Source organism: Xiphophorus hellerii, chromosome 14 (assembly GCF_003331165.1).
Source record: "Xiphophorus hellerii strain 12219 chromosome 14, Xiphophorus_hellerii-4.1, whole genome shotgun sequence".
NCBI classification, from domain to species: Eukaryota; Metazoa; Chordata; class Actinopteri; order Cyprinodontiformes; family Poeciliidae; genus Xiphophorus; species Xiphophorus hellerii.
In genome coordinates, this window is record NC_045685.1 from 7,912,672 (window position 1) to 7,926,758 (window position 14,087).

The 14,087-nt window shown below is 39.3% G+C and overlaps 1 protein-coding gene across 4 annotated transcripts in view; it reads right to left on the minus strand.

Annotated features, from left to right (window-relative positions):
* Positions 1-1,170: 1,170 nt before the first annotated feature.
* LOC116732859 (wiskott-Aldrich syndrome protein family member 3) overlaps positions 1,171-14,087 on the minus strand; it is a 37,220-nt gene continuing 24,303 nt past the window's right edge. For 3 of the 4 annotated variants that reach the window (XM_032583411.1, XM_032583412.1, XM_032583413.1), the window contains 8 exons: positions 11,763-11,916; positions 11,534-11,651; positions 10,164-10,232; positions 9,589-9,633; positions 8,467-8,600; positions 7,232-7,525; positions 5,994-6,409; positions 1,171-4,747 (listed from right to left, as the gene is read on the minus strand). In XM_032583411.1, coding sequence (XP_032439302.1) covers positions 4,590-4,747; positions 5,994-6,409; positions 7,232-7,525; positions 8,467-8,600; positions 9,589-9,633; positions 10,164-10,232; positions 11,534-11,651; positions 11,763-11,916 — 1,388 coding nt within the window. In that variant the 3' untranslated portion in view covers positions 1,171-4,589. The remainder of the gene's footprint in view (positions 4,748-5,993; positions 6,410-7,231; positions 7,526-8,466; positions 8,601-9,588; positions 9,634-10,163; positions 10,233-11,533; positions 11,652-11,762; positions 11,917-14,087) is intronic. The other variant, XM_032583414.1, reaches the window with a different exon arrangement.

A 14,087-nucleotide genomic window follows, 5' to 3' on the forward strand; every position in this document is an offset into this window, starting at 1 on the left:
CTAATGAGTCACGGTAACCAAAGGGACAATATTGGCCTCCTGTAGGAAATCACATCGGATTTTACAGAAAGTCCTTTTACCGGAGCCAAGCCCCGTTTTTTAAACTTTTACCCATTCTATTCAACATTACAGTGGACAGCTAATCAAATGCAATTTTCTTGTATATAAATGTGGGAGTTGACCGATTGTATACTTCGCGGGACTGTAGTGTGTCACCCTATGCATTACTTACCAGCTAAGCAGTGGAAATTCCCCCAGAAACGTTCCCCAACCAACATGGCCGCCAGATCAGTGGCGCCCCCTGGGAAAAGGTAGGCGACACTGCAGGCCTCCCAAGAGAATCACGTTCACGTCGTAGAAACCCACGCAGTCTTCATCAATGAAGACATAAATGTAAAATAAAAACAAAATAAATTTGGAAAAAAAAAAATTCTTTGGGTTTTACATTTACTTCTTCATTCAAACAACAAAAAGAAATGTATAGGCCTTTTTTTTCAGCTCTGTTCCCTTAAATTGTCCCTGTAAATATTTTCTGGGGTTGCATTATCTTGCAATTAAAAATACTGAAATATATGTTTTAATTAGGAAGGAAATTGTAAATCTGTCACTTAGAGTGGACATCATGTATCGTTGTTTACATTTTAAATGCAGTTTACACTTCTAGTGGGGATATATTGATCTTAAAAATACTTTTAAGGGATATTTTTGGGAGAGAAGTTTCTTTAATCAATTACAAATTTATTGATGGAACCTGACTTAATGTCGTGTTTTGATTGTTGAGTCTATGTTGCATTGTGCTTCTGTGTTTGATATGATGTAAAGCACTTTGAAATGCCTTGCTGCTGAAATGTGCTATACAAATAAAATTTGATTTGATTTTAAGTTATAGTTATTATATGCTAGTTAGCTACGATGAGCAACTTTGTAATATGTACATATCGTACCTTTCAAACTAAAAGACGTATTGAGGCATTGGAGCTAAACTCGAGGTCATATGAGGATGATGCTACGAATAGCATGCCAGCGAATGAGAGTATCTCAGAAATGAAAGTGGATAGTCGAGCTGATAATACAACACAGTTCAAATATTGTTTTCAAGTGTGAAGCTACTGAAAAAAAACAACCCAAAAAACCCAGGATGATATCAATAGAAGCAAAGGAAACCCAAACTGCTGTTTTAATCACTATTTATTGACTTTAGTCACATGCATACTTGTTTACAGCTGATTTTAGTGTGCAATACACAGCTTAACTTTGTTTTATTGTCTAGGTTATGGTAAACCAAATGCATTTAACCTCGAAGGCTGCCTTACCAAAAGTTTATACAACATGATTCATTTTGTCACATTTTCAACACAGAAGAACATTTTCTTTAAAAGCCAGAAGCCATAGATACACAAGGTACGGGTGTTCGGAGAACTTCATCATTTTGTGTCTCTGTGGTTGTTTTGCTATTTGTTGGCAAATATTTTGTCGTTAAAAGTCAGTCAAGCTAGAGTTTTACATTCTCGGAGTGTTGGGACAGATTTCGTTAAACGCGCAGATGGGTGTGTATCTATGACTCCCGCACAACAACACGATCACCGAAGAAACAATTTGGATAATATAGCAGATTTAATGCCTCTTGACTTCTCAGTTACAACATAAACTTTTTTTTTTTCTTCTTTTTACAGTAAACTCTCACCGAGCTTTGTGGCAAAATCCACGCTGGCTTGTTTATATGTGCTTTTTTTTTTTCTGTTTTGCTTCATGGCACAGTTTGAAAATCGTAGTTCGGACCTTTGCGGAGAATACCAGGAACTCATCAACACGTCGTATCATTCAGTCCTTAATCCAGATGTGGTTGTATTCTACAAGAGTGCAAATTCTGAGTAAGCCAACTTATTGTGTGTGAGTATATATATATATGTATATACATCCTCCAAAAAAAGCGTGGCATCATCTGAAACGTAGCGACACGATAAGTTTTTTTAAACGTTTTGAACACCGAAGCTTTAAGACAGTCTCCGAAACGGAAAAATAAAGATTTGCTAAAGTAAATGCGTAAAAAATAAACCGTTAGTGTTTTTTCGCTATCAAAAACGCTGCTTCTGATGTAAAATCCGGTACAAGACTCTAGTATCAAATGCTTCTTCTGCTGGATTTTTGCTTCTGTTTGAGATGAGAATACGTCAGGTTAATCTGCTAAGGAATAAAAATCTTTTAGCTGGCTTCTTGGACACATCTTCCACTCTGTCATCTGTCTCCTCACCTAATAAAAAAAAAAAAAATCCCTAAAATAAAGCAAACGAATCACTGCAGCACTTTAAGAAAAAAAAAAAAAAGAAGAAACAAACAAAAAGCACATTAGAAAAACACGACAGTCCAACCAGTTCACACTGAGGATTAGCCAAACCTATACTGAGAAGAGAGAAGAGATTTCATACTATATATTAGCGTTGCAAGTTTCTCACATTTATGTATTTATAATTCACAAGAGCCTCCACGGAAAGCAACGGTATTAAGCGGTTTGGGACCACCAAAAGGAAAAGATGTCAAGATGAAGATGGTTGTTTTTTTATTTTTATTTTTTTTCATTATTAGTACGGTGCTGGTTGTGGTTTAGCCTTGAAGCATTTATAGAAGACCATGGCATACAGTCACAGGCTGAAATATTCGGCTTTGAGTTTGGAATGGCTAACAAAGGGAGAGAATAATAATAATAATGACAATAATAATAATTTTAAAAAAGCACAAAGCAGTGGGATAAGCTAACTAGGCGGCCTGACCGACCGGAGCAATGATATGTAGGCAGAATAACAACTTTAACCAGGCTGGTGAGGCTTGTAATCCCATGTTAGCGTTAGCATTTGCGGCGACTTTTATCACAGTTTACCAAACTATCTCAGTGGGAGAAAGCGACGGCACATCACAGTCGTAAAAGATCAACAACTACATCAACTTTTGGGAGCTCGGTTTCCAAACCACTTTAGCCAAAATGTCTAACCCCAACTTAAAAAATATAAAGTTTTATTATCACACTACAAGACCAAACAAAGCTTTAAAACACACCTAAAATTGGACATTTCTTTAAAATAACCTAAAATATTATTCTTATTAACAAAGTCAATTCTAAAAATAAATATTACTTTTGCTGATTATTAAATTGCGTTAAGAAGGCCATGTTATGCTTTTTCTCAGAGCTTTATATCACTACTCCAAATCGGCGACAGGCAGATGATAATTTAGCAGTTTAAATGTCTTTTTTGCCTGAATTCATTCAAGATTAATTTTTAAAAATGTTTTTTTTTTTCTGCCAAAGAAGAAGAGATTGCTAATTTGCATATAGAATTTACAACAGATATGAATGAATGGCTTTCATATGGGCAAAACTCTGACCACTAGATGGCATTAAAGTATTTCCAATATGATCTATGATATTTATTACTGTATTATTGGGTCAAAAAATGTTAACACTTTATGAATGCGTTGAAAATTCTTGCGGCTACAATTTCTGATATTGACAAATCATCCTACAGTCTATTTTTTTTTTAAAGTAATTTTCATTAAACTCTTAAGTCTGTAAATGTTTAAGTACACCAGTACAGTGGTTGTCTAGTGCCAATAATTTAGAAACAAACATAACATGGACTCTTTATTAAAATATGTAGTGCATTATGATCAATCAGAAATTGTATGAAAATACAATTCATGTATTATTTTTATGTGTGGTTTTAAATAAACGTATTAAAGCAAACATAAATATATCCGACAGAAAACAAGCCTGTTAAAGTTCTCAGCTACCTTGGCTAACTTCCTCTTTAAGGTAAATAAATTATGAACTATTTTGTGAATGAGGCAAAGCTTAAATATCTAGCTGGAACATGTCATAGCTCACCTGGAGTGTGCCGATGCCGATCCTGTTAGTCAAGAGAACCAAACTCCCAAAAGTTTGGCTTCATCTCTAACGAGCGCGCGCGTGTTCCACAAACAGGCACAGTCGTCTGCTAACAAGCTATCATTTTCCCTGATTTGCCTCCTCAAATTCTTTCGGAACATTTGGCAGATACGTAAATATTGCACTATCGTTAATCTTTCTTGTGCTGTACCATGTGTTCTGTAAACACAATAAGCCAGTAGTCACAGGGGGACGCTGCCTACATACTGCTAATAACTACCGCTCGGGTGTGGCGGGTTTTCATAGGGAGATGTTTATGGGCTTGTTTTTCACAGCTCCGTGCTTGCGGTTAAAAACGAGAGGACAGGGCCGGGAGGCTGCCGAGATGGAGGGCGTCTTTATTGTGCCACACACCAAGGGTGGTCTGGCATAAAAGCCTCCAGGCTCTCAGTTCGAGAAGAGGCGTTGTGAGGGGCAACCGTGCATGCTGAAAGTATCGACTTGTCACTCGGCCTTCTCCGAGCCCTGCTCCGGCGATCTGTGTAAACAAATGTATGATTGGTTTTTTAGTCAACCTCGTAGTTAAAATGCGAACCTTGAAACTAACCTGACACCTTCGTTATTTACTCAATGTAAAATTTCTCTCTCTTTTAGCTCCGCCAGTCCAGCCTTACAAAGCTCCATCTCATTTTTTCTCTTATTTTGATTTTTTTTAGTCAGACCACTCGTTCTCATCCAGCTCCGAGTCGTCGTCGGATTCGCTGTACTCCACGGCGATGCGGCGTGACAGGATGGTGGCCACGTCGTTGCCGACAGGCTCCCGCTTGGCTTCCTGTTCCCTCTGCTCCTGAACCTTCCTCAGCTGGATGCCTGCGAGGGACAAAGGGAAGGGAGGAGCTTTGTCTTTAAATGCTACTGGAAGTATCTTTCATTTTATCAAACTGTAAGCATGAGCTGTTAAGGATTAAGGGTGTTTTCACAGTCCGTGTTCAATTGGAAACCAAAGTTCAGCTGGTGCAATTCTCTTTCACTGGCCATTGTATCAGACTATCCAAACCATTTGAAAAACCGGTTCACCTCCTCGTCTGTGGGGGCGCTGCACCATGTACCATTGAAAGAACATGTTTACATTCCTTGCAAAATTTAGCAAAACATGGAGTTGCTTCAGATTGTAGACATTGTAGTATTTCCCTTTTGTCTTGGCCTAAAGACCACGAGTCATTTCCCCATCAAGCAATACACTTTTGCATATTTTTGGTTTTATTTACCCAGAATGCCTTGTGCCATAGTCCCATTCCTGCTTTTGGAGCAGTCTCTGGTCTGCTTGGTGTTCGAACTTGGCGCCACAGATCACTTCAACCAATCAGAGAACAAGGTTTGTAGGTGGACCAAAGTTTGCTTCTTTGGTCAATTGTGCATTCACACCTCCCCAAACAAACCGGACTTTCTAGGCCAGCAAACTAGAGATTGATCAAAGTACACCAAACAGGCCTAGTGTGGATGAACTGGTTTCTCCCAGTGTATTATAAGCCTGGCGGGCCACCAGGCTTTCCTTGCGCCCCACCAGGCTAAGCATTGTTTATTTAAATATATACAGTATATATATACAGTATATATACTGTATATATACTGTATATATATATATATATATATATATATATATATATATATATATATATATATATATATATATGCACCAGCTGATAATGCAACAAATAAATGTTTTTTAATACACCAGTGACAGACAGAACAAAGAGTCTCTTTGGTGAAAGGGTTGGAAGCACAATGGCAACATACTGTAGTATGGTCAGTATGTGAACACATAAGGAGACTGAGGTCAGGCGTCTTCTTTTATTGACTGGATCTCTACAACCACTGTCTGTCTTTACCGGTCTACACACTAACAACTTCAAGAAAGTTGGTGTTTAGGTAATGTTAATAATGTCTTCCAATAACCCATAATTACTTAGTCATATTTTAAAATTTCCTGTCAACTTTAAACATTTTTTAACTCAAAAACATGGTAGTGTCCTCTACCACCAGGGTTAGCAAGTTTTCTGGGAGAAACCCTGAAAGATATTCGCCACATATGTGGCGAATATCCCAACACTCGTACCTCTACGTATGGCAGCCAGCAGGTCGGAGCGTGCGTCGCTCATCGGAATCATCCCCAGCATGGTCGACTTCCTCGTCGAAGGCGCCGAATCCACGGCTGTCTGGCCGACAGCGGCGTGTGGCGGGGATGGGTGAGCCTGGTGTCCAGCGGGCACGCCAGGAGGTGGGGGCGGAGGGGCAGCCGGAGGTGCACCTGAAGGGGGGTGGGCGGGGGAGGGTACGTAGTTGGCAGGGGGAGGAGGAGGGGAGGGGGAGTAGTGGCAGGCGAGGGCAGAGGAGGTCGGTGGGATGGCGGAGGTGGCCGCAGAAGGCGGCGCTGTGGCGGAATCGAAGGCAGTCTGGGCGGATGGGATGGTAGGCGGGGGTGGGGGAGGAGCTGGGGGGATGTAATACTCTGGTATGGTGGAGGGCTGCCCACTAAAGAGTGAGAAAGAGGAAACATACATATGGGTCAGTACTAAATCATCTTTTCAGAAACATCTGTAGACATGACTGCATTTCTTTGCATGTGGAGCTGACAAGTGAGATCTAATCACTAAAGCTCGGTGCAAACAATCAGGGTCACAGCTCTCCCATACTTCACCTTGAGACGTCGTCTCCTCCGTGGACGACAACTTTGCAATTTCCATTCAAGACTTTTTATCACAATGTTTGCAGGTATTTTGTGCAAACTCATACCAATCCACGTAATTCCTCAATGTGTCTGATAAACACTCCAAAAATATATTCTTGTCGCCTGCGGATACAACAACAGGAGACCTGCCCACTAACTTCAGACTAACACATTTCACAGAACGCTATGTGAAATAGTTTGTTGAGAAGCGGAATAGGACGGCTCACTGCGAACAAGATGACGCAATTTTTGCCACGTGACTACGTCATTGAGAGCCGATTTCAATGCTTCGGATGAAGTAGGGGAGAGCCTTTAGAGTTGTCCACTTGAAATCCAACCAGCCAGGATGAATGTTAGTGCCAACCCCAGGTAGAACCACAGACTCCAATACAACCTCTAAGACTTCTACTTAGTTTCTTTAGACTGGAAAGAGAAACCAATAGTCTCACCCCAGGGCACTAAATTCTGCAATCTCATGAAAAAACAGAGGTTCATCAACGTAATGGAAGAAGATTCAATCCTTGAAGTCCTCAATATTTTAGCTAAATCAAAGCCACTGAACCATTTAAACTGTAATATTCGCCACGGTCTCACTTTGTCAGTCAAATTAGTAAGCCTACCCATACCCAGCTCGGTATTCCTTTATCGACTGCTGCCTTGGCCCATTGACCGTTGGATCTCCCCCGGCCTGGACCCCGTGTCCTGATGGGGTCCTGCCGAGGGAAGCTGCGTGTCGACCCGGTGGTCCTGCCCCGGCGGCTCCAGGGGGCTGGTTGGCTGGCCTCAGGCCGCGATCAAGCGACTGTGTCTGGGCGGCAGCAAGGTGATCCCTGGCATGGTGGTCAGCGGGATGGGCAGCGCTTGGAGCCTGGGTAGCCGGGTGGTTGGGACTTGCCGGGTAGGAGTCGGACGCCATTGACCTATTGGGTTACAATTGAGCAAAATTCAAGCATAGCCTAAAGTAATATCCTAATATTGATATCAATGGAAAATACAATGTTTAATCAACGACCTGAGCCTGGATTCCATTTTAGTTGATTTCCATTTGCTTTAACATTTTAATGTTTGGCTATTTGTACTTCTACCAAACTGTGATGCTCTGATTAGTATATTTGAAAAGAACAAATACAACATTGGGTTTCACTTAAGAGTCTCCATAAGAGGGAAGCACAGTACTTCAAATGACACAGGTAGAAGACATTTCACAGTGTCTTGAAAATATTGGTGGACATTTATCATTTATTGAAAATTTCTTATCAAGATAAGAATTTTGACTTATAGATGTGACAATAAAATCAAATTAATGATGTTTAAAACACCCCACAACTGTCCTTATTGTCGGGATTGATAGCTTCCATCAACTCTGACCCCTACCATAATGTTTCAAGATGACGGGAAATTGACTAAAAAGTTACATTTGGCCTTCTTCCACATATTTTCTGTTCTCTACATGTCTTCCGACAAAAAGGTTAGGATTTTACTTTGCGTTATCAAAGTAAAGTGGGTCTGAATACTTGGAACAACGTATAATTTCCCCCCCTAATTTTCAGAGTTACATGCTGCTTTGTGTTGGTCTAATACATTGCGATTTCTGTGTGTAATATAGCAAAAAATAAAAATAGGTTCAAAGGGTATTAACATGTCTTCGAGAAACTGTAAGCCACTATATTTTGCTCGTCTTTAAATGTGTTGCTGTGTCTTTATGCAATTGCAATCCGAAAATTTCCAACAGAACACATTTAAGTAAATATGGTCAAATGAATTTGCGCTTACCTTGTCTGGAATAAACAAAAAGAAACAAACTGATGTGTTAGAAAGGTACAACTGAAGTGGTTTGGGGTTAGCTGTGGTTAGCATGTACCTGCTATCTGGGGAGAGGGATCCTTCAGACGACATGCCGTGGTAAGGGGAGGGGGTGAGCCTGGCATCGGGTCGAAATTCTTTATCGTAGGCCAGAACGTTCCATTCCTGACGCCTGTTACGAGCCTTACGCACCTGCGGGACAAAACAACAGGAAAGAAAAATACAACTGGTAAAATCTATGCTTTCTTCTTTCTTTTGGTATAAGATAAAAGATGACTGAGCATACTTTTTTCAATCTATTTATTTAAACAAAAAATTATCATAAGTTCCCCAACCTTATAATCAATTGAATATTTGTTAAAAGAATCAAAAACAAACAAACAAACAAAAAAAGAAAAACTCAAAGAGCATGTAAATGTATTTCATGACAATATAATTATAAGTCTCACAAAATTAGCTTTTGTAATAACTTCACAACCTTGTCATTGAAATGGGTCAATGTGTGGGCTTTGCAGGACTGCAGGATCTAAAAAAAAAACTCAGCAAAAGGTCCACTCCCAGGAAAATGACTAACTAATGTAACTTTTTTTTATTTTTTTAAAAGTTTTTCTTTTTTACATTTTTGTTAAAACTGTTACCACAACATGAAACAGAAAATCTGTGAAAACAAATCACAACTGTGTTGAAGCACCTCCTCCCTGAGCTACTTCAGCAATCTGCTAAAATGCACCACTCTCGATCAAAAACAACCAATTATAGCCAGGAGCTGGGTCTTATTGCTGTCAATAGACCTTGTGTACGCGCTGCTCAATGTGCTAATAACCACCTATTCACCATCACTGGTGGACATGCAATCTAACATTAGTATTGTTGACATGCTCTGATATTGGGAAGAAGCTACAGAGTAGCAGAGAGCAAGTGGGGGGGCAAGAGTAAGGAGTGAACGGCGTGTACACGAGCGTGATTGACAGTGCTAAGACCCTCCTCCTGGCTCTGATTGGTTGCTTCTTATTAGCACCGGGAGAAGGCAGAGAAACTAGATTTTTTCACAGATTATCAGTCTCATACTATGCCATCACGACATAGTGGCAGCTACAACAAATATGTAAAAAAATCTATATTTTTTTATAGATGTTACATATGGAATATTTAAATGTATCAAGAGCAAGCAGTTACCAACCTTTTTCACCTCTCTGCTTGGGTCTTCCACCTGCCGCTGCTGCTCCTGTGGAGGATACACAGACAAACAGGAGTGGAAAGGACCTCAGTCATTAGCTACTGGCTCTTTGTTTGCAGAAGGAAAGTGATCTGGACCCCTTTTTACCATCACACTGAACCAAACACACACACACACACACACACACACCCACTGGTCTACTCACTACCCAGTTCACTACTGTGAAACACGGACTATCACACAACGGACGACGGAGCCAAAAATGGGTGGGAATACAACAAACCAACCAAAATCAAACACAGGAGGTCAGAGAGAGAGGGGTGAGATGGTGAGATACGGTGACGGTATACACACAGACACACACACCGGCGGGAGTTCATAGGGGTGTGTGTGTAGATTTAGTTTTTTCATACAGTGAGGACTTTGTTTTAGTGCTGTTTCTAAATTACAAGGTGTATGTAAGACTTCCTTTTTCAGAGGTGAGTGTATAATGTGTTTTAATGGAGAGTGAGGGCAGGAAGTGAGGGGCGTTGGGGTGGTGGTAGCGGTAGGGGGGTTAGGGGTCTGGGTCGCCTTACAGAGATGGACAGGGGGCTCCTGGGTGGGGCCTGTCTGGAGTGGGGCCTGTCGGGGTGGGCCGGACAGCCCTATGGAAACATGGGAGAAAGACAAGCTGGTGCATTAGACTGAGCAGAAGAAGAGGAAAGAGGAAGGGGATGCGCATCTTCCAAGGCCAGCAAGCTATAGACAACTGAGAGAAAGGAAGGAGCAGGCGCTGAGGGAATAAAGTAGAGTGATGTCTCAGGCAGCCTGCTGCAGCTTTTTCCATCCTCTTACACCTGTTGTTTTTTCTTAAGTGAACGCTTGATGTAAGGTTCAAAATTTTATAAATGAGTACATTTAGAAGGAAGGGAACAGAAAAATATGAAATAAGCATTAAATTCAACACAAATATTGACAAAAGGCAGCAAATGCATACAGCAGCAGCTGTTCTGGGATCTGAATGGAAGGATTTCTTTTTTTGTTAGACTAAATCAAAGTAATATACTATCAAACGTCAGCTGTGAAAAGGCTTCAAACAACAAGTCCATGCAACTTCTTCCAATTCACTGGAAGTGGCTCATAATTAAATCAGTTTTTTTTTTAAATTATTTATTTCCAGTTTTCAAAACAATGAATGACAGATTTAAATAATTATTTTGCAGGTCATTTATTTATTGTAATTTGGCACTTTTTTGTTTTCATACAAAACATCCGTTTAATTGAGTATGCTTAAAAGTGAGGTGTGTGATTGGAAACCAAAGTATTTGAATCAACTCTACCAATTCTGCCAAGTAAAGTAAGCAGACACATGTCTAATGGTTGTTGATGGCTAGAAAATGCATATCATTTAGGTGCAACTTGCTAACTACAATAATCAGAATAATAATCAGTGATCAAATATATTAGATCCTGTATGTAAAACTTTGAACCTAGTGGTAAATCTACATTAAATTTGAACTTGAGCATCTACTCATTTTTTAAAGCTAATTGAAGTTTGTAATATAATAATGTAGTATAGGAATAACAGCTTATAATAAAACATCAAGATATAGTAACAAATTTGCTCTTGTCTCAATTTCAATGACTATAAGCAGTTATTTAAGTTTTCAAAATCTCTGATTATATCTTGTCACTAAGTATCCCCCAGCTGCTGCTGCATTCAACAGAGCAAAGCTAAATGGTGAAAACATTAAGATAGGAAAGCATCAACTTAAATAACAAAAGAACATGACACAAGTCGGCAAAATAGAACAGATAAACAAATCAAAGCAGAGGATGACTTTATTTCTTGTAACCTTTCTAAAACACACTCTCCTCCAGCTCCACACTGACACACCAGCTGTACGTTCACAACAAAAATACAGCTTCACATGCAAATGCACTCCCTATGGAAACGGATGCCTACCTTCTGCCGCCTCTTTTCTTTGCGTTTGTCCTCGGTGGCCTGCAGCATCTTCTCCTTCCACAGGTTGAAGAAGTAGGAGGAATCAGTGTAGAACTTCAGCGCATCCTTCTTGTCATCCCTTGCAGAGGTAAATAGAGGAGCAGAGGTGAAAAAGTAAGCAACAGATAAGAAAGAAAAGAGAGCAGACACATCATTTGCTGGAATTAGGCCGACTCCAAATGTAACCCACCTATAGGGGCTGAGGATATTCAGCGGCGGGGGCTTGTCACAGCGGTGGTACATTTCCACCACAGGATTGGGCACAGACGTCCTGGAGACCACCTGCTGGTCTTGAATGGTACTGCTCTTAAATGCTTTTCTCATGTTGATGTCCTGGAGGGAGACTGAAAGACCAGATGATGTTTCAACTTAGCTGTTTTGAGAAGTTCTGCACAGAAATACCTTTTTATGTCTTAAAGGTGGAATAGATTAGCAGCTAAATCCTGTTAAAACACTACTGTCTGGTCATCTGAAGCTTGCTTTCAAATTTTACAGGCAAAAGGACAATTTATGTTTTCAGAATTTTCTGACAACTCCGATAATTACTTATCAGGGTTCTACACTCTGGCATGTGACTACTACTGATGAAACCTAATGTTTTAATAAAATCCAAGATAAACAACAAGTGGCCACAAAAGAGCTCCTACTATGGTGGAACCTATTATTGTATACACTTTCTAAGTATGATCAGTTATCTACTTCTATCTAGTTGCAAAGACTGCAACTTTACCTTCAGCCCACACTAAGAATTGATTTTCTTTACACTGTCATAAACAAGGAACATTTTTTGAAATACATTTATCTTTTACAGCTACAAATACAACAATCTGATTGGAATTTTGATACCACACAACTGGAAAATGATCTTATATATATATATATATATATATATATATATATATATATATACATACACATTTTTACACATTAAAATTTTCAAGTGTGGTGGCATGCGTTCAGTAATCTGAAACTATATTTTGTGGAACCATCAACAAAATTTGCAAGATTTTATTTTAGATTTTTAAAAACTTTTTTACAAACAGTCAAACAAGGTGAAGAGTTTCTTGGAAGATCAACCTTTTAGGTCTTGCCACATGTTCTCAGTTTGATTTAGGTCTGGAATCTGTCTATTCTCACATTCATACTAAACATGATCCTAAACACACACACAGAGAGCTGGATAATAACAGAAGCATCTGCACTGTGTTGTTTGCATACACCACAGAAACAGAAATAGCAATGATGTGTGTTTGTGCGTGTGTGTGTAAGCATGCATAAAATGTAATTTTTGACATACTTTTTGTGGTTACCAGATGTAAGAAAAAGTGTGTCCCCATAGGCATGCTCAAAGTCCTACTGGTATCATAAACTCCAAATACGCGTATGTGTGTGTGCGTATCATTCCTTTAATACTGTAGGAGGTTTAACACAGAGCTATCTATCATCTTCCATATGGCAGAACACATAGTCACACACATGGGTGGGATCAGCTGACACCAACCCAGCATATAATAAGGTTAAGCCACAAACGGTGTAACATATGTCCCGGTCAGTGATTTACTGAAGGATCATTTATGTGTACAGAGGCTGACAGAACAGTTAGACTCTGAATGCAGTGACTTCCTCCTTAAAAACTAAAAGGCAAAGGGTTGTTTGATTCATATGTAAGTTTGCAGTGAAAGCACTGTACCGTCTGAACAGTGTTTGATCATTGCCTCCTAAGCCTCTGTCCCTGTGGCCAAATGAATAATCCACTGCTGTAGAAGCCAATGAAACTTTGAATCAGACTCATCTTAAAAGAGACTTGACCTACTCTTCCAGCAAACTTATTTTATTCCTCACTGTGTACTCTCTTTTTCTTCATCCCTCTAAGTTCTGCAGGATATTCCTTTTTGCACATTTTCGCAAATAATCTAAATACAGTTGATAACCAGAGTAATGAGATAAAACAGAGAGTGAGGGCCTCTGTACATGTCTAGAATCTACAGAAGTGTTTTACCAATCTTCTGAACATTTATATTGCAGTAGGTGAAACAGAAGAATGTATTACTGATTTTTTTTAACATTCTCTGAGCCAGTAAAAGATATCTGGGGTTTGCACTTCAACAAAAGGACTTATATTTTGCTGGTTCACAAAATGTTTTATTCTGTAATATAAAAAATGCAAAAATGGTTATTAATAGTTTCTATGAGATTGCTCTAGAGCTCTTTTAGCCTACTTTGTGTCAGACAGGTCTGATTAGATGATTCTTGATTCTACATGTCTAAATGTGTCTAGGAGAATTCAATTCTGTTGTTTTTAGTCCTTTATTATAACAGTTTTCTGTTGATCAGAAATATTCAAGTGTGTAAAATAAAGCAAAAACAGATCATATTTTTAAATTTAATACTTTTTAATACCTATTAAATGAGCTGGTCACTGTTGAAAATAAAAAATAAATACATTTTAAATTGTTCTGAATTAGTTTGAGGTATTTTTTTTGCAGAATTTATTTTATTTTTTTCATTGTGCCGT